The sequence below is a fragment of the Squalius cephalus genome, assembly GCF_949319135.1.
Source record: "Squalius cephalus genome assembly, chromosome: 12".
In the NCBI taxonomy this organism is placed as follows: domain Eukaryota; kingdom Metazoa; phylum Chordata; class Actinopteri; order Cypriniformes; family Leuciscidae; genus Squalius; species Squalius cephalus.
In genome coordinates, this window is record NC_137133.1 from 34,035,525 (window position 1) to 34,056,760 (window position 21,236).

Consider the following 21,236-nt stretch of genomic DNA (forward strand, 5'->3'; position numbering starts at 1 on the left):
ATTCTATCATAATGAAAATGTATTTTGTCCAAATAATCAAGTTATGGTTTTTGGAATGAATAAAATGTAACAATTCTACAAATAAAGCTACTGTAAAAAAAATTGTTGGTTTAACTTAGAAAAGTAAGGTAGGCATTAAAATTTTGAGTTAACACAATGAAGGAAATTGGTTTAATCAACAGAAACTCAAAATATAATGTGATCTGAACCACATTAACTAAGTTAATTTTACAAAAGAAACAAATCATGAAAATAATTTCTACAGTGTACCAGCTTCTGCTCTCTCGTTTCATTATCGTTATTTTCATTCATTATATTCTCAGTGTTGTAAGTTGAATGAGTTTACTGGGTATTTTCGTCCTCTGTGAATGAGGTACAAGTGGAAGTGAGTGAAGAAAAGCAAATACTTTCCTCCAGCGTTCATTTTAAAATTCTAACAGACTTAAACCCGCTAATAAAGGTCTTCAGGCTCATTGAAGGAAGGTAGATCTCCACACAAAGGATGAGGAAACGCCTGAGAGGAAGGTCAGTAAAAGCCACTTATTTAACAGAACAAACGTAGGTGAGTGAGAATTTTTGGCTATAGCAGATTAAGTTGAATATGTGATTGATCAGGCTAATCATTAATGTATCAAATCCATAACTGTTGCACTGCAAATACACATAAAATATGATTTGTATTCACACAAGAAGCACATGAATTTCAAGCCCAGTCATGCGAGTTAATATAAGACTTTGAGCAATATGCTTTATTGAACACCAGTAGTTTGCATGTAGGGTTATTTCATATATGTAGTTCAAAGTCTACAAGAAAAGATTGAATTTATATATTTATATATAACATTTTTTACAAATGCAGTCAAGAGTTTGTGTTCTGGAACAACAGTGGGGAATGTCCGCTTCAGATGGTGTACAAAGTTTAACATGCACAATATACAGTAACTAACGCAACAGGGAAAGTTGCCTGTCATAATTTACAGTCTCAAACTGACCTCAAATTAGGTCATGGCAGAAATGGAATGTGAGTCTTTTAATAAAAGATATTGGATCTTTAAACTAATTACATACAGACAAACTTTAAGCAAAATAACTTATTCAATAAAATAAAATAATGAAAATGGTTAGTGTTTTTTGCGTAGTGAGAATGAAACGACTGGTTTGTACATACAGGGAAAGCTGAGGTCGTAGGAACTTATGCCAGTTATATAAATAAAAGAATATGGAATAAAATCCCTGTAACCCCGCCCCAAGTAGCCACGCCCTGAACAAGGCCCGCCCATCAGGGCTCAGATCAGGAATCGGGAAAGCGGCCACTCTTGCGTCAGAGTCATTCTGTTTTCTCGATTTTACCGTCCTTCGGTGCCTCGCTGGTTTTGCGCAGTGTTTTGTCCGAGTTGGAGTTGATCTGGCTGGTGTCTGGCGTTCCTGTGCTCTTATTGGCTGAGTGTTTCTCCAGGTAATTAAGCATTTCGCTGAGGATCGTTTGAAAGGTGCTAAGAGCCGCGCAAATCGCCGGCGTACCGAATCCATGCGTGATTAGACTGAAGAAGACAACAGAAAATGCTTATCAACAACAATACTTGCATTCGCATCCATGTTTGCATGCAGGTTTTGACTCTATACCTGAAGTGTGTTAGATGTCTCTGAATGTCCAAGTCCAGAATAGGTGTTGGTCTAGAGGAACCGAGTGGAGATCGATCTTGACTTAACAAATCCTGGAATTCCTTACAGATCTGCCTGGAGACACAAAGCCATTCGAACACAGTTACAAGGACGCATCCGGAAAATGCACTGGAACGCTCACAATAAAACAAAAGCGCCATTCCTCATAAGTAATGCATAAAGGAGATTTAATGAGATCTTAGTTTTCACGTCACACACATGCATGAAAACACATTATTTCCTCCAATCCTCAGCAACAAAACCTTTTTCCAAGATCTAATTCTCTAAGGTGCAGTTTCGCACCTGTTTTTGAAGATGTTCATAGATACGCTCTTAAAAAGAAAGGTTCTTTATTGGCTTTAGGTTCTTTACCTATAGTTCCATGTAGAACCTTTAACATCCATTCCAAGGTTCTTTATAGTGAAAAAGGTTCTTCTGGTTATTAAAAATGTTCTTCACATTAAGAAAAAATGGTTCTTTTAATAAAAGGCCTTTTGGGGAACTGAAAGCGGTTCTTCTATGGCTTTGCTGCGAAAACTCCATTTTAGAACCTTAATTTTTAAGAGTGGATGTTGGTGCATATGAAGGTCTCATTATTTCAAGACTTTAAATCTCTATCCAATAAAGTGGTAAGTGTAAACAGATTTGGCTGAAAGCACTGAAGAGTTGCCGTCTTACTTGGTGGCCAGCACCATTTTCTTGCGCGCGTTCTGTTCCTTTGGTTCCGTGTGCTGGCGGGCCAGATGCTCCCCGACCGCTTTAGTGGGAAACTCTGTCTCACAGGTGTAACCAAAGTCCCGAGCCAGATGTAGCGCTTCCCCTACACACACACACACACACACACATGAATTCAGTTCATTCTCTAAATGCTGCCTGAAAAATTGCATAGATGTTGCATCAATCTGTCTCATATCATTCCAATTCATTTCAAACTTCCCTTGAGTAATAAATATTATGTCTGTAGACTAAAAATATTTCCGACTTCTTCTTTTATGGTAGAAGAGACGTTTCAATCTTAACAGATTTCATCCTCAACAAAAATGAAGAAACTCAACCAGATGCTTTTCTGATGTAAACTCTCAGATAGCAAGGCAAACAACCTAATGAATTACAAAAATGCTTTTAAATACTAGATATTAAATAAAATGAAATCAAGTTGCCATTAAATTTCATGCAGTTTACTAATCTCAGAGTAAAATTGCTTTCTTTAAACAACTTTAACAAACCAAATCCTTCATAAAATTAGTCACTCTACAAACGTCTAGCATCATATCAAATTAGCATTGAACCAAATAAGCAAGAGCATCTTCAAAAAGCAGCATTTTTAAAAGGAAAAGAGCACAAACCTTCCACTAAAGAGGTCAACAGCGTGACGTTGGCTGCTTTCCTGCGGCCTGCTGGGAGATTGAGTCCCAACCTGTCCAGTTTCTCCCTGAGGCAGCGACCACCGTTCTTTGACTTGGCCCTGACCCACACAGATGGAGAAAGTCCATCAGTAACACACTTACTTACACGCGTACACTGCATGTGTCACATTTCATATCCACATGCCCTTCTCATCCAGTCATTTCTTCCCAAAGCACTTTTACATTATTAAACCATAACACTCTACAAACCTACATTCTTAAGTGAGCACATGAGAACTGTAGCTGTGTGACAACTAAAGCGAGTCCTTGCATTTTTCAATGAATACAAATACTCAGGACCAAACAGGATCACAGTGCTCAGTTTGCTCGTTCATGTCCATGCATCGCTGCGTAATGAGTTCGGGCTGCAATGTGCAAATATTAATTTAACAATCAATAGCCAATTTTTCCTTTATACTGAAGGAATTTGTGAATGTTTTGCAGGTGATTCTTGTGTTTTTGCAGGCGTTAATGAACCTGTGCATTAAACAGGATGTTTTGTCCTGTGTGTGTGTGTGTGTGTGTGTGTGTGTCTCCTCTCTTCTCGTCACTGGCCTCATTTCTGCTCTCCAGTCTGTGTCCCTCATCAATAATGGAGCTTCAGCTTCACTGTTCTCATTCCCTCTCCATCTCTCTCTCACATACAGCCACATTCTCTTCTTTATCTCTGGTTTAAGTGTCCATGTCCCATCTATTTTTCCTCTTTCTGCATTGTTTTGCCATTGAACTATATGTAAAAAAGGAGTCTTCCTTCATATTTCAATGATTGGCAGTCTTCGGACTGAATGTAGCTAACATTGTTGTGCCAACCAACACTAACCCTGTGCTACTTTTGCTGTATGTTCTTAGTTGGTTCAGATTTTGATGCTTTAATATATAGTTTTTCTAGAGAGTTTCAGGTGTGTTAAAAGCGGGTCTCTTACCTTCTTAAAATGCCACCGAGCAGTGAGGCATTGAGACACTCTGGAGGAGAGAGACGGCGTTTGACTTCGGCGATGGTGACCTTGTACTTTGAGGTAGAGCTGAGAAGAGAAAGTCTTCCTGGTACAGAGCAGAACAGGTCTGTGGGATTCACTACACACGTGCCACCTGTACACAACAACAGACAACATGTCAAATCTTTACAATGACCGGCGACGGCGCTGGCCTGTTCTGTTAGTGGGTGCAAATGAGAAAACCACCAGAATCTGAATAAAGCTTCTGTCAGATCGCTGGAAAAAAAAGATGCATAATCATTCATAATGCTTTTATTTAGCTACAGCCAACTATTCTGAAGCTGTGCAAATGTAAATGGGTGGTCCATGCGCATACAATATATATATGAATGTATAAATGAATGTGTACTGTAGGTGGGTTAAAAAAAGAGAATTGGGCTCAGCTTTTTGCTTAATAGTTGATTTTAAAAGGTCATGTGGTGTATAAATTTACATGAATTCATAAAAAAATGAAATTTTAAAAAGTAAAATATTCCATATTGTCATAATATGAGCTCATAAAACCTGCATGCATTGCATAATAAATAAAAAATGCTATCAATTTTAAATGCAGTAGCATTGTATTCCAACTTCACAAAGTTTTTTAAGTTAACTACCTGTATGAACAATTATGTTTTGTACAGGAGTTGTCCATTTGTGCATTTATCAAATATTATGTTTATTTATTAAGCTTTGTATGTCAAATCCATACTATAGATAGATCAGTTTATGTTGTAAAGATTTATAAATGACATGCTCAGACTGAGCTGGAATCAATGTGTGGCTACCTTATATAGCCACGTGTGTGTGTTTGTGTTTTGAGTGTGGATGTGTGTGTTCCTAAAGGGGTTTTCTGGCTATAGTGGGCCTCTAACCTGCTCCTCATCAGTCACCCTAAAGCGCTCTGACAAACCCAAGATCTCTGCTAGCATGCAAGTTCACTTCACATTAATTCCACCCAAAATGTTTTGATTCAAAGTAGTTTGTATTTTATGTTGCCAAGGGCAATTGAAAAAGAGCTATTGCCGGTAGTCTGGTCGCGCGCGCCGGGCCCAGAGGCGATAGCGGGTATTTAAGCGCGAGGGAGAGTAGCCCGAGGCAGCGCGCGAGCGATCACAAAGCGAATCAAGCGCTTTTTGCGAGTTTGCCACGAAAATTAAAGAAAAAAAAGACATAGGCCAAATGTCATTCTGTTTCTATTTCAACTGTAGCGGTGGTGTGTGTTTACACTCATCACCCAGCACCCAAAACACACACGCGCGCGCACGCGCGCACAGAAGAGAAAAAATGAGTGTGTGCGCGCGCGTGTAAAGGCGGGGTGAAGCTTGATCAAATTCCTGAAAGCTAAGAGGGATAATCATGATTAAAACACAGACGACTTTTCTAAGTAGGATCCTCGTTTCTTGAGTGATTTCTTTTGAAAAAGGTTATCTGAATATTCAACGAAGCCAAAGCTGCAGTCAGTGTGAACAACATTAATATGATCTCCACTGAATTTGGAGCCGCGCGGCATTAACATATCAAAGCGTGCGCCCGAGGCGCGAGAAGCTATCGATACCGGAGCGCGAGGTAAAGCAATGATTATTGGTTGTGATGGTTGGAGCGGCGGAGCTCGCGGCTAAATCCTGCACACCATTAACTGGAAGTGATGGCGAGCCCAACACCTAGACAGAGTTTATTAAAAATTAAGCGCCCAAGACACCGTTCACTTTATGGCAAACTCCACATGTGTGTCGATCCGCTGCTGCTTTGAAGAGACATGCAGACAAAGATACGACTAATATTAAGAAAATATTACGAAACGTGAACACGATTCGATTCATCCACACAAGACTCGCGATTTTACAAAATACAGCGGCAGACAGAGAATAATACAGACGTTCTTCTGAGATTATCTCGAACGTCTGTCAACGGAGAATGACCTTGAGAAATGTGTTTTATCGGGGTTTGAACGTCTGAACAATATAGCCTACAGTCCCTTAAGTATGCTTTCTCTGACTAATTAATTATCCATTTTCTCTGAACTACGTCAGGTAGAAAAACAGTGCAAATAAACTATAAAAGTAAACGTGCTTTAAGATTAAAGATAACATTAATTTCCATTAAATGCACGTAAAAAAAACACCAACGTCTATGACAACAAAACATCAAAATAATAATAAAAATAATCTTACATTACTTGATATTTGCCTTCAAAAACGTTATAGAATAACGGTACGTTAAAAGATATCAATTTGCGCCTTTTTGCTTGAGGAAATAATAGAGAAATAATATATATATATATATATATATATATATATATATATATATATATATATATATATATATATATATATTAAATATGTAATAATTCAAATATAATATGCACTGAATGTAGCCAAAATTAATTACCGATACTGAAATGTTTATTATTTCTTTGTTGTAATTATTTATTTATTTATGATGCAAACAATAATTTAAGAGTTGCTACTACAATTAATGTATTAGGCCTGTTGATTGACATTTAAATTAATGCAATTCCTTTTGAGTTATTCTAACAAAAAGACAATTAAAAAAATAATTCCCATAATTTTTACTAAAATGATACAAGACCTACTTGTTTTTCTGTTTAAAATTTTTTATGGGGGGGGGGGGGGGGGGGGCTCAAATAAATGGATAAAACTAACATTGAATTTTATTATTTTGAAATTAAAATGCTTATGCTAAAATATTAAATCATTGTCTTGTCACTGGAAAGCAATTAATACATTATAGAAATATAATTTAGCATATTTATTTTAGTTTTCTATTATCATAAAAGACTAAAATCATTTGAAAGAGGACTGACCTTATGAAAATTTCACTGACATTTTTTACTCAGAATGTGCTAGTAAATTTCACAAAGAATAAAAGAAAGAAACACAAGAATAAAAGAATTGGCAACACGTTGATTTAAAAGTGAATTAAAAGTGCATTTTTGAAAGACTGAATGTTCTTGTGTAGGCTATTTTGTTTTATTTAATGCTTCGAAAAAAAGTTTTTTTTACAGTGTAGAAGGGATGAGGAAAAATATGAAATGATCAGTGAATGTGTATGAGTGATCATTGTGACCTTACCTCTCCGGATCACTCCTCCTTGGCCATTTAACACCAGTCCGCACTGACCGTCAACAGATCCCTAAACGCAGAAACATAGGCTATATTAACTTGATGATCAATATTGAACAAATCTTACACTTTGTAATCAGTTTTTGTGTTTGACCAGGCATGTATGACACATTAAACAGACCACGTGGTTAGTTAAAACTGCAGAGGTAACGGAACCTGTTACATTGTAATGTCAGACAAAGATTATTATTTACATTCTCTTATCAGTGATGTCATCAGCTAAAGGAACACTGGATTGCATCAAAAGAAAAGAGTTAATCCGTCTCACGAGCCACGACCAGTCTGGAGGCCAAGTCAGACACACACATTCAAAAAAAAAAAAAAAAAAAACGCATTCATTCACACACATATTTCACACACACGCTCACATCCATACTGACACCATACTGGCGTGCTCTTGTAACCCTTTAACAAACTCCTGCTCTATTTTTCTTTTCCCCGCAGTTAAAGTGATTATAAAATCAATATACAAACCCGTCGGATCAGGCATAAATTACGCGTGTGCGTGTTAAAGGTGCGGCAGCTTCTATTGTTCCGCGTGCCAAATCTGTTTAGCGGCTCAAAGATGCGCCTGTGCGCACGAGACTGCCCGCATCTGTTCCGCGGCCTTCACCGCGCGCACGGTTTCATTCAGCACCAAAGAAAGGTCCAAAACCTTTTCACGGGACGTATGTGTTGCTGTCTGTTCTCCTGTGGGCCTTTTTTGTGTGTGCGCGCGTGCAGAATGTCTGAACACGCGACAGCAATACCAAAACTAATCTTTACGATTTTTGTTTTGAACACGCTTAAACTTCCACGGCTATACCATGCACAAAAAGTGATTAAAAAAAATTATATATTGCAAAGTTGCATCGATATTAAAATAGAATTAAAACAGTTTAATATGATGTTCTGAAATTGCATTCAAATGTAAAATAGCCTATGTAAAATTAAATATTGTTTTAGAAGTGACCACATTATTTAAATAGGCCCTGGAAATCAAAGAAAATCAAATTAAAAATAGTTTTATTATTAGTCAAAGCGATAAAAATGTATGTATTTACTTCACATATTTTATATTAGTCATTAATACCATTGCGCAATGCTCTAATCTTTTATAGAGCACTTTACTATTAATTCTATATTAATTATGTCGATATCATTTAAATACTCAATGTACAATTGCAAATTTTATTCTAGGCAATGAAGTAAAATGTCCAAAATATCACCCGCTATCTAAATATTTTCTCTCAAATACATATATTTTATCTATTCAATTTCACTCTCTCGCTGCATATTTTTTAGAAGGACTAGATCTTAACATATTTTTGACTCACCAGTTAAACTTGAGCTGTTTCAGATGTCTGTGCATAAATAACCAGTTGATTGACATTAAGTCCTAAATTGGATAAACTACGGTGCTCTACTGCGGAGGATTTGCCTTTTGTTCGCACTTTTTCAAGCCCTTAATCCGCCTTTTAACGGAGGAAAAAGAAACCGCGGCTTTACAGCAGCGAGGCCCGACATACGCGCTGCTGAATTCAGACTTCTCAATATTCACTATATTAAATATGTAAAATCCGCCTGTTAAATCAACTGAAATATGGTGCTTGCAAACGTTTCAAAATAAAGCTTTTAAAAAGTATTGTTTCACGTGTTGGGAATTGATGCATTTTTTTTTTCGTTTGTAGGCTACACAGCTTATTTTATTTTAATTTTATTTCGAAATAGTATACAGTGTTTTGTGTCTTATTAAATTAATTGTGCGAAAGCGAAAAGGCCGAAAAAAAGAGTAATCGCTCGGCCTCGATTTTTCTTTTTCGATCTCTCCGGATGTTTAAGTTTTTTGTTGTCGTTGTTGTTGTTTTTTGTTCAGGCCCTCGGGCACTCATTTCTTCTGTTCGGGCAGTGAAAGTGACTATATACAACATCCCTGAAGGCGTCGACTTCTCTTCAGCCCGCGTGTGAGGCGATGGCGACACATTTGAGTGTGTGTATTTTGTGCTTGAAGTACGGTAGAAGTTGTACCTGTAGGTCATCGGCCCCAGGTGGAGGCAGCCCTAGACCCGCCCCGGGCAGCAGTCTTTGCTCGGGGTGCATGCCGTACTGAGAGCCGTGGCTCATGATTGACAGGTCATGCCTGCGGTACGCGTCCAGACAGCCCAGTTCCCGCCGCTGTTCGTCCAGGCACGAGGACTTGAGCGCGCGGGCGTTGTGAAGGTTGATGAAGTCCGCCGGTTCGCCGTGATGCAGCTGCTGGTAATACTGCTGTGAGTGATGGAGAGAGTTTAACGAGTACGCGTCCGGGTTCACGGCCGGGTGGCTGTGCTGGAACTCGTAGTGGAAGGACTGGTGGTGTAAGGGCGTGTACTGGTGGTTCGTGGGAAAATACGGGGAGGCAAATTCGGTTCCGGTAGCTGGGTATGTAAGCGGAGACGATGAAGAGTAAGCGACAGACGAGTTGGCCACAGATTCCAAGCATCCGAGTTGCATCAAACGGTAGCTGTTTGATCCGTCGTGACGTATCTGTGCGGGGAAAAAAGAGAAAAATATGAGGGATGTCATTTACACGCGCTCGCAGCGATCCGCGCGCATTTCTCACGCGGCGGAAACTCAAACCTTCCCCAAACACACAAACACACACAGCAGCTCAAAGTGTCTTTAGAAAAGTACCTGACGGCGATGTCATCTCTCCGTGCCTGGGAGGGAGTGCGTGAAACACACTGCAAACTGCTCCACGAGCTCACAGCGTTTTTTCCCTCCCTCACTTGTCTATCATTTGCCACGGAGTGTGTTATTTGACTATATTATTATTATTATTACATCCGTGCAAACGACATTAAAAGCTTTTTGTCCCAACAATATACGCCCGTTTCACTGCAGGCAAGCACAATACACGATAATATGCACTATACTAATAGCCTACTTATTATAGCCTAATAAAAAATAACGAGCAAATGGTTCCAATAACTGTGGAGATTTTTACATGCACGTTCGAGACCCGAAAAAAGCAAGTAGTAAAAGGTATTTTCACCAGAACCGAATAGGGTAGTATTTATCCTCGCCTTTGCAGCAAACTCCCCTCAGAAGTCCTAACTTCCATTCCGCTTTTCTAAGTGATCATAATTTTCCTCCATGCGATGCTATACGCTAAATTAAATGAAATTATTGTGAGGTGATAAGAAATTAATTTAAATACCTCCGCATCGTGCACCAGTCCCGGAAATGTGGCTGACATTCTCGCGATCCAATAACTCGATTTCCTCGCGCTGTTGGACAAATGAAAGAAAAAAAAATCCCCAAAATAGCGCGTGAAAATGAAATGTCGCCTCGCGCAGTCGGTAAAAGCGGCTGAAATGCCTCCCCTCTGCACAAAGCGCTCCCTGGCTCGGATTTTGTACTTGCTGGGTATTTCTCCGGCTGATGTCGTAGGTCCCTTGGTAATATAGAAGTTTTGAAAATTAAGCATCAGCATTGAGGAAAGGGAGGACAATAGAGAGAGCAGCCTCATCCCTGGAGACACGGAATAAATATTGTATCTTCGCCTAATAAGGAACCAAGTGCGCTTTCAACATTTTTGATGATTTTTGTGGACATTTCTTTAAGGTCGTTAGTGCTTTCTGTAGAAGGGCCAGTTTTATTTGTCTCTGTTTTCCTCGCGGCTTTACCTTTTACCTGCTTTTTGGATTTTCCCCCCAACAACACGTAAGTTTAACCCGGTGTATATTGTATCACTGTAATTTTGATTGCACGATTAAACGTTATGTTTCGTTATTTCACTTGTTTATAGTGTGATTTTAATCGGTTTTATTCATTTCTATTTAAATGAAAGATAGACACGTTGCATGAAAGCAAATTTAATCGGAAGTACAGTTCATAGTAGAACGGAAATTTCCTTTTAATTTTTCTTAATTATTATCACACAAAGCAATTTTTCCATTTTAATGGAAAAATTCGTTTGGAAATAATGTTACGAAAACATTACACAGCAGAATAATATTGAATGTACGAATTATTTAAAGAATGTTTTAATGCTATTGTATAGGAATATCCTATTTATAGACTACCTATTTATCATCGGTTGTAGGCTACCTTAAATAGACACACACATTTATTTTTATAGCCCAATTAATTTAGTGTTTTGATACTTTCATACACGTATTTTAGCAATGGCTTTTGAACACATCGGTGCTCTCTGGTCACTTTTGATTCAGTTTAACCCTCTTGCAGCTAATTTGTTTCTGTTGTGTCGTTTACCGAACCGGGACAGTGACGGTCTGGCCCACGCTGGAAGTATTTTGTGCACGTTGAGGAAGATGAGTGGAGCGCGCATGGGGGGGTCATCGCTTAAATCAGCATGTCGGTCAAATTTATGCTTTAAGAACCACACAGGTGCATGAAAAGACACCCATATTACCCACAGCCTGTGATAAAGGTCCGAAATATTAATAACTGTAGGCTATATGTTTTCCTATGGAAATAAAACAGGTAGCCTAATAACGTTTAACAGTTCATAGGAAAGACTTTTGCTCATGTGCAAATGTGAGTGTGTGTTTAAGTGAGTCCCACTCGTTCTCAGTGTTTCTGAATGTCTCCTCCCTCCCCAGCAGCAAAATACTCAACTCTTTAGGTTTTGGTGTCTGCTAGAGGTTTGGCAGTTTTTAAGCGTTTAAAATGCTGATGCTCCCTTTATTTAACCCAAATTACCGCCATTACCGCGGGCTCGCGCCCTCGTGCATGAGAAGGGCGCACGGAGACGCCTCGAGCGCAAAGGGAGGATCCTCTCACAAACATACACATATACTGACGTATTTCGCTTCATAAATGTTTTACTCGGAAAACAACGTGAGAGAAGGGAAGCCTCTTTTTATTTTCATTTAATGGGCGAGCTAAAACGACTGATGTTATTTTAAGTAGACACATTATTGAGCTAGCAGGCCTACATCATTGTCCCTCTCTCTCTCTGGTAAACAAAACAGAAAGGAAAATAAATATATGGTCCATGAAGACCAGGACGAATTCAGATTAACATGGCACAATGTAGGCTAAATCAGCTAAGCTAATAAAATCATAGTGATTTTTAATACATAAATGGGCTATAGCTAACAAATGGTATGTTGCATAACTAAAAACAGAATAGTGGAGAAAAAATTGCTGGTTGTTGTGCTGTAAATGCACTGTAATGGTCTCGAAGTGACGGTGGATATGAATCGCCCATGGCAGGAGGCTCTTATGAAATAACACGGTCTGGTTTCAGATATCTAAGGCCTCCAGGCAGACTGTAAATTACACGATGTGAGCGCGAGAGAACCTGTCCTCTCACGTGAGGGATTAGAAGCTTTCGCTTGTGTAGTCTGCGAGAGCTCGCGGGATTGAGAGAAGCACCAGTTGCACGGTAGACGGTCTTAATAGGGCTTAACGCGCACAGCAGCGGATGCACATATGCACGCTGTACCGGTCAGGGCTCGAGTCCATCTGTTCGGTCTGGATGCTCTCGAGATCGTTTCACCACGTAAATCCGCCACCAATCCATGGAAAATTAGAAATAAATATAACAGATGCAAAATGAAACTTTAGAGGAGGTGTCCAAGTTTGGCCCAGAGTTGACTGTAATTGATTTAACATTGGATTAAAAGCGTCCCAAACTGTGACTGGCAGCTGGCTGCCACCAGATCATAAAGAACAGCAACAATCATAAGCTAAGACTGGTGACTCATAAAAGCCTGAATTAATTTCAAACCATATCAACATGCAAGATCGAAATGTTTTGGCCGACTCTCAAACATAAATATGAAGAAATGTTTTTAAGACGAAAACACTGATAGAAATCATGAAGACTGATATCAAGATTTTTATCCAAATGTTTTATCCAACATTTAGCAAATTTTACGATGGCTAATCTGAGCAGATCAGCTAGCTAAAATGCTAAATTGCTGGATATATGATCGTTCAAAAGCCACATCTGCTTATTAGACTTGCTGATTAAAAAACAGACTTTAGCCTATCTAAAAATAAAAATAAAAATAAAAAATCGAAACTGTCAAAAAGCTTATCAGAGCGTTCCTTTTTAAATTATAGGCTACACTAAAAAAAATGCTGGGTTGTTGCAACCCATGTTTTGGTCAAATATGGACAAACCCAACCGTTGGGTTTAACATTTTATTTAAAAAAATAAATGTGGGGTTGTCCACATTTGACTAGCATTATTTAGAGTGTAAGTGCCGTGAATCTGGAAATGTAGCATATTTGATAGAGACAATCAAAATGTTTTAATTAAACTTAGAATAAGTACGCTTTATGTTGACAACAACGTTTGTTTGACAAGTGGCCAAATTAAGTTCATCTAGTTCGCGGCTCAATATGGTGTCAGCGTCCGTTGAGTAACGGCTATTCAGCTTTCTGCACTAAAACACGGAATAAGGTGTTTACCAGATAATTCTAATTACAAAGTATGCAGTCCTCATCGATGTGACCTACATTTACCACACACACACACACACACACACACACACAGTTTTATATGCTAATAGATTTGGAGGGGGAGGGGCACAGCGTCAGTTTCAGCGCATGGTGTATTTAATGAAGTGCTCTAAATTAATTTTCACTCTGTTGGGACAAAAACACGAGATATTTGGTTAATTTCATTCAACAGTGTACATTTATAACATAAAACTTTATGTTTGACAAGTAGGCTAGACAATAGGCCTACATGATTAGACTCTAAATTGACCTCAAACAACATACGAATAGGACTCCGGCTGGATTGTTCGGTCCTTTTCGTTAGATTCCCAAGTAGAATCAATAATAGTGAAATATTAAACTGTCAGTTAAACTGTTCGTAGGATTTTAACTAGGCTTAGGCTACTTACACTCTCTAATAACGGTAACAGCTTTTCTCCCGTCTCCTATCTGTCAAAATATGTGCCGAATGAGATGTCTTGACAAATGACCAACTGCAAATTCATTCATTCGTTCATTCAACAAACAACACTGACCGTCAGTGTATTATTTTTCCTTGAGTGAACTAAACGGAATCTTAAAAATTAATTTAAATCTAGACACGTGCCAGATGCGCGCAAAATGAGCGTTAATTAAAATGAGCAATCTGCCAAAATAACGGTAGACCCCTGAGTCCTGACACACACACACACACACACACACACACGCACGCACGCACACAAACAAAAAGTCACAAAAAAGTACTGAAGGCCTCAAAATGTTCACATTCTAATATACATCTTTAAAAATAATGATAATAGCTAATTTATAGGCCTAGTTAATAAAATGCAGCCTACATAAAAAAGTTAGTCTGCTGTGTAAAAATATAGGGCATTCAGTTAAAAGACGTGTTGAAATTTCTGACAAATTAAAATATTAAATTCTACATCTGAGCATCTGCTCGATGACATAGTATTTAACTTCTGTCAGCGTTTATTTCCGTCTCATTTCTTCATTAGTTCCGAGTCAAAGGTCCGTTACAAACGGAGCGTTACGGTCCGGTGAACTCAACCAACTTCTGGATAAGCGACGCTCCGGTCAGTCTTAGAGCAATGTAAGAATCATTCCAACACTGTACATAACCACAGCAGTTCTCAAATATAGGCTACCTCTTCAATTTAAAGTCCTTTATGTGTTAAAATGGGATTCATCTCAAAATTACAAAAATTACCCCAACCTGAAGAGGACAGCTTGTGCAGTTGACCAGCAAAAGTCATATTAAAGTCCAATTTCGGCATGAAAATGGATCAATACTTCATTATGTTCACCAGAGGCAGAGCTACAGTGAAGAAAACTCAATTGTATTACATGAGCAGCCTGCTTTGTTGAATGGCCATTTTAGTGACTGAAGATAGTTTCTTTTAATCTAGATCCAGTTTAATCCAATTTCATCTAATAATCGAGATTAACTGTCGTTAGATCTCTTCTACTAATCTATCTTATTCTTAGCAGAGGTCATTCAACAAGCCAACAAAAACTATCATTAAAACAGTTGTTTTTATAAAGAAATTCCTAAAGTTATAATCCAACCTACCTTTATTAAAAGCTTTACAGCAACAGTAAAGCAGGTCACAGCTGATTCAACACTAATTATGACATATATCAGTAAACCACCAACAGCAAATACACAAACCCTTGACAAACCCTAGTCTTACGCTCTTAAAACTAAAAGTTCTTTATTGGCATCGATGATTCCATGAAGAATCTTTAACATCCATGGAATCTTTCCATTCCACAAAAGGTTCTTTATATATTTTTTAAAATATTCTTAACACAAGACAAAAAACGGTTCTTTTAACAGCCGTTCACTAAAAAGTTCTTTGGGGAACCAAAAATGGCAACACTGCAAAAACCTTCTTAAGGAGCCTTTATTTTAAAAAGAGTATACTACTTCATTTACTGTTTAGCTTCCATAAAGTATCTGCCATGACAAATGTGTCCAGTTCAAAACCACTGAAATCTGATTCATCTTAAACCAGTTCAAATGGGAACACTATTTCACTGAAATCCAATTAGAATGGATAGTATTCAAGTGGCATACTCATGTCAAAGAAGCTTCTTTTTATATGCTATACGTCAAATAAAGAAAATAGTAAACTTAGTGACTATTGTGGTGCAACCTGTCCTCTCAAACACACACAGATACATCATATTTAGTGCAAGTCAGTCAGTATTCATTCACAAAACAGTGTGCATTTATAAAAACATGTTGGAATGCAACAAAATGATGGTTCTCTGAATGCATGTAAATCCACAGTGTGTCTGCTGAGTGTGTGTGTGTGTGTGTGTGTGAGAGTGTCAGAGACCCTCAGGCCTGTACCAGAGGGCGGGATTAGCTGTTACGTTCATTCAGCACAAAATGGATTCCGATATCAGATAGAGCAGGGCAAGAGGTGTATCTCTCTCTCTGTGTCTCACACACAAGCAATCTCCTCACTCACACACTCACTCTCTCTCTATCCCACTCTCTTATACATCCTGACTTTTGCTCTTTGATCGTGTAATTCCTTTGTAATCTGTTAAACGAGGTCGTTTTGTTTATGGATATGAGCTTAATCAGCAGCCAAAACAAGAGAAAAATCACATACATGACACTTGAACACGCTGAGAAAGACAGAGACAGGCAGGGATATTGCGTAAACTCTGGGAAGAGCGAGTTAGAAGGTCAAAGGCTCGAAGAACCAACTTTTACTTGGGATGATTTGGGTTTTATTCCCGTTTCTGTTTATTAACAATCACCCGAAGCTGCCGTTTACTAAGCAACAATCACTTGAAACATTTCTCATTGTGAAATCCTTCCAGAAACACATGGATGGACAGACAGAAACGGAAAGAGAGCTGCAATGAAAAGACAGATAAAGAGACTGGCAAGGAACATTCTCAACATACTAAGCAGATCTGACGAAAGAGAGAAAAGAAAAAGCAGAGAGGAAAGAGAAGTGATGCTGTTGACTTCCTGGAGCTGAAGTAAATGAGTTTCAGCAGCAGTTCTGAGAAACGCCGGCTTGAATAACACCTTCACTGGAAACACAACTGTGCGGAGAGAGGTTGGAAAGTTTGAGCAACAGTGGCATCAACTCACTATTAGTCCAGTGCTAAATTTATTTCATTTTACAATTATTCATTTATCCAAAACAACTTACAAAATGAGAATAATTACAGCAAACGTGGTTAATCCAAGGAAGAAATAGTAATGGGAACTCATAGGAAGACTGTATGTGTTTGCAAATATACAGTTTCTACAACTGATTAAAATTGGAGTTTTGAATTAAAATTCCACATAACCAGTGGGTGGGTGGGGGGGGGGGGTTAGTCATTTTATATTATGATCGATAACACGACGAAATTAGTAATTTTATATTATGATCGATAATGATGTATATCATAATATAGTTGTTTTTGCTTTGAATAAGGTTTTATATCAAAACTTTTGATGCCACTTAAATTTTATTATTTGTCACCAATTTCAGTTTCACAAAAAACTCTCAAGCTTACATAAGACAAGTAAACAGTCAGTGACAAAATTAGAACAAATCAACTAATTACAAGCAATAGGACCACAAACTACAATAGAACAAAGACACAAATGAAATAGATCTACCTGAAAAACTTCAAGCACTAGAAAAAAAATATTATAAATTGTATAAAGTAATAAAATGTATTAAAAAAACCTGCATAGTCTTCACTGTGTAAATTAAATATACATTTATTCTTATTTAAGTTACAAAAGTGATTTAGTCAAGACCAGTCAGAAATTTTCTCACTTTTGTTGTTTGATTAACATTAATGACAATCAACTTGTTTTAAGTCAATTTCAACTTAAATTTCAATTTACGTTGACTTGAAAACGTTGACGTGAGAACTGACTTAAAAATGATGAGTTCAAGCAATGTAAAAAACATACGTTGTCATAACTTATTGATCAGATCATTTTTTTACAGTGTATTCACAGCAGCGCCATCTTTGATTTTTAATGGGAATGAAAGCGAGGCTGCGAGGGAAAGACATACGTGTTTCTGGATTGTTCAGCTGACGAAACACTGCAAAAATATCTTTCCTAGAATTTCAGTAGAGACAAAAATCTCCAATAGCCGAGCTGTGGAAAATTATAAGTGATCTAGGAGCTTTATACAGCTTTTTTTTTAAAGTGGATGGCGTTGAAAACACGGTAAGTCTATCCCTCACAGTCATGGCGCTGCTCTGAATAAGGTCCATAAGGGCCGGTTCACACAGAGACGCAGGTCAGTGGAACGGAAGAAAAAAGCACACGGTCTAGAGACGCGTTTTTTAAACGTTGAACTTGTTTTAACTTGAAAGCAGCATTTTTCAACAGAATGCCGTGTCATGCGCGGGACGCTGCAAAAGACGCGAGAGCAATGGTTAAATACGTCAGTCTAGCACGTGTTTACATTGAAAAACAATGGATAAATAGCACAGTAGAATGGAAAAACGCGTTCTATGAAGAGTGGCTTTACGTGCCGCACACATATACGAAATGAGTTGTCTTTTATTGCGCTTCATTGGTTTAAAATCACAACGCAATGCATAAAAACACATCCAAATGATATGCTTTCCTGACGGCATAGCAATGTCACGTGACGTGAGCGTAACCGCGATAGAGACATAGTCCAAAATCTCTACCAGTTGACACATTTCTACCAGTTAATCATGTCTGCCGGACCGGTATATCGCCCACCTCTACATATCCAGATGAATGTTCTTTAAGAAAAAACTTCAAAAAAAAAACTTCAGAAACAATAAAATAATGCAGGAAAAACATCTCAGATACAAAAATATCACCAAGCCCCCCCTCCACCTGGACACACCCACGTTTGATTGACTGACTAAGAGTTCGTCCAATCAGAGAGAGGCTGTTTGCGCAGCACTGAACAGCTGGATCAACAACACCAGGAAGACGTGCTCAGAAATTAATCGAGCTTTTGATCTATCAGTCATAATGAGAACAACACTCTTCTCAAAAAACACACACATACACACACAGAGAAGTGCACATGCTCAAAAATACACCAAATACACTACCTGCGCTCCCAAAAACACACACACTGAGAACCTGTTCAAAGGAAAGCAAAGAAATAAACAAAGGAGAGAAGGCAACCCCTCCTCTCCTCCGGGAATTTTACTATTCTGCACTTCTCGGCTTCTCTCATCCCTCTCTTCCCACAATCCTTTGTGCTGGGAATAAAGCTGCTGATTATGAAGCCCAGAGCACTGAGACTCTGCTCACCTGTCAATCAAATGGTAACCTACACACACACAAGCGCACACTCAATGTCAGATACCCTGTAATATACCATGTCTCGTATAGACATTAACACCGCTTCACTTCGACACACAATATCAGGTGGCTGAAAATGACAACTTCCGTCTTCAGAGTGTGTCCGTTTTCCTGTTCTCATTACTGTCCTCATCACATGAGATGCACCAACATGGTCTTGGTTTAGTTTTACAGCTACCTGTTGGGTTTTCCTTCACAGTATATCACGATGTTCATGTAACATTAAATGCTCACGTAATCATCTACAATAACAAAAACTGTATAATTACAAGCAGAATAATTCAACACTGTAACATGAACTGTAATTAAACGTGATTGTGTATTGTAATATTTTGTGTAATCTGCTGTATCGTAACATATGTACAATAACAATGTGTAACTGCATACTTTTCACACCCTGATTCGTATAATAAATACTATACTATGTAAATGCACTGTGATGTGAACTTATTTAAAAGGAATATTTAAGTACAAAATATATACTTGTCCTTCCTTTTCTTTACAATGAAAAAGAAAAAAATGGATTTTACGGTGATTTATGGTGAAATTTGAATTTTAAAATGTGACAATTTTATAAATGCACTTTCCTTATATTTTCTGTTAACATGTGTGTATTATTGGAACTGTAAAGCTATTTAAACCTTAATTTTTTCATTTTGGGGTTTTTACGTCATTGCACTGTCATGGAGACGAAGTTGTAAAATTCAATAACTTCACCCAGAAAAGGTTAGAAAGTGATTGTTTTAAACATAATCATAACAATCATATTGTTTACATCTTGTGGGTTCACTATTGAAAAATGATTTTAACATTTAAAGATAGCTTCCATTGTAAGTGCCTCACTTTAACCCAGATTTTCTTTTCATTATTTATTAGTTTTTGAAGAAAAGGAGAGACACGTGGTGATTAATGTTAATGTTTGTGGTAATTAACATAATGCCACAAATGCTGTTGATTAAACTTAACTTGGGAATATAGTATTGTACACTATCAAAAGTTGTGGGTTAGTAATCATTTGTTTTTATGAAAGAAATTCATACTTTTATTCAGCAAGGATGCATTAAATTGATCAAAAGTGAAAACAAAAAACATCTATAATGTTACAAAATATTTCTTTTTCAATTAAAAGCTGTGCTCTCTAAAAAATTTTAAATTGTTTTTACAAAAATATAAAGCAGCAGTTTTCAACATTGATAATAATCAGAAATGTTTCTTGAGCAGCAAATCAGCATATTAGAATGATTTCTGAAGGATCATGTGACACTGAAGACTGGAGTAATGATGCTGAAAATTCAGCTTTGATCACAGGAATAAATGACATTTTAACATATATTCAAATAGAAAACATCTATTTAAAATCGCAATAATATTTCAAAATATTACCGTTTTAAGCATTTCCTGATGTAGGAAATGCTTAAAACGTTTCTTTCAAAACGTTTGAACAGAAGTGTATGTATTGTAATCTCTCTAAATGTGGTTCCAGTGTTTCTTTAAACTGTTTTACAGGTGTCATCTAGTCACTGATAAACATTAACATAAAACCAGACTTTCTGTCTTTCATTAAAGAGTGCAATAATTACCTGAGTGGCAGGTCGGTGTGCAGTTCACCCAGCGCTCTGTGCTTTACACACACACACACACACCAAGAGAAGAGACTTTACAAGAGGTGTACGGTTAACTCATGCGGCCTGCTATGAGGTTTCCATAGAAACGGCTCTGTCCTGCGGCCTAGGTAATCCACAGGAGCTGAGTGTGAGAGTGTGTGCTGCGGTGCAGATGGGTAAATGTCGAGAGGAGAGGGACCCTGACCTGCCAAGAGAACGGAATTAGTATTCACACAGTAGGTGAACCCCACTGTGCTCCCTACCGCTCACTCTATCTCTCCCTCTCTCTCTCACACACACACACATATATCGGGCATACACTTTCATACATCTGATGATGTGGAAACACTAATAGTGCTGGAAGAGGACAGATCAATACTGCTCTTCTGCAACACTTCATTCCAAACATTCAGTTTCCAGCAAATGTGGAATCTCTTTTCTGCACCAAAGAGATAAACACTGATGAATAAACACATTTGAAACACACCCACCTTGCGTTGGTCTCAATTAACTCTTTCCCCGCCATTGACGGAATTTTCCAGCTTTCCGTGTTTTCACTGTGATGTGGTAGGGGGCGCTATTACAGTCATGATCAGAAAACACAGGAGAAGAAGAAGCAGAAACAAGCGATCTCATATGTACTGGTGAAACTCGAAAAATTAGAATATCGT

At 38.0% G+C, this 21,236-nt stretch overlaps 1 protein-coding gene across 9 annotated transcripts in view; it reads right to left on the minus strand.

Annotated features, from left to right (window-relative positions):
* Positions 1-724: 724 nt before the first annotated feature.
* The window catches only part of tfap2d (transcription factor AP-2 delta (activating enhancer binding protein 2 delta)), a 94,897-nt gene continuing 74,385 nt past the window's right edge, over positions 725-21,236 (minus strand). For 3 of the 9 annotated variants that reach the window (XM_079889403.1, XM_079889404.1, XM_079889405.1), the window contains 9 exons: positions 21,057-21,142; positions 20,542-20,770; positions 9,196-9,693; positions 7,138-7,198; positions 3,992-4,157; positions 3,009-3,127; positions 2,341-2,482; positions 1,624-1,737; positions 725-1,541 (listed from right to left, as the gene is read on the minus strand). In XM_079889403.1, coding sequence (XP_079745529.1) covers positions 1,328-1,541; positions 1,624-1,737; positions 2,341-2,482; positions 3,009-3,127; positions 3,992-4,157; positions 7,138-7,198; positions 9,196-9,660 — 1,281 coding nt within the window. In that variant the 5' untranslated portion in view covers positions 9,661-9,693; positions 20,542-20,770; positions 21,057-21,142 and the 3' untranslated portion in view covers positions 725-1,327. Of the gene's footprint in view, positions 1,542-1,623; positions 1,738-2,340; positions 2,483-3,008; positions 3,128-3,991; positions 4,158-7,137; positions 7,199-9,195; positions 9,694-9,840; positions 10,787-20,541; positions 20,771-21,056; positions 21,143-21,236 lie in introns of those variants that run through there. The other 6 variants (XM_079889402.1, XM_079889407.1, XM_079889401.1 and 3 more) reach the window with 4 other exon arrangements.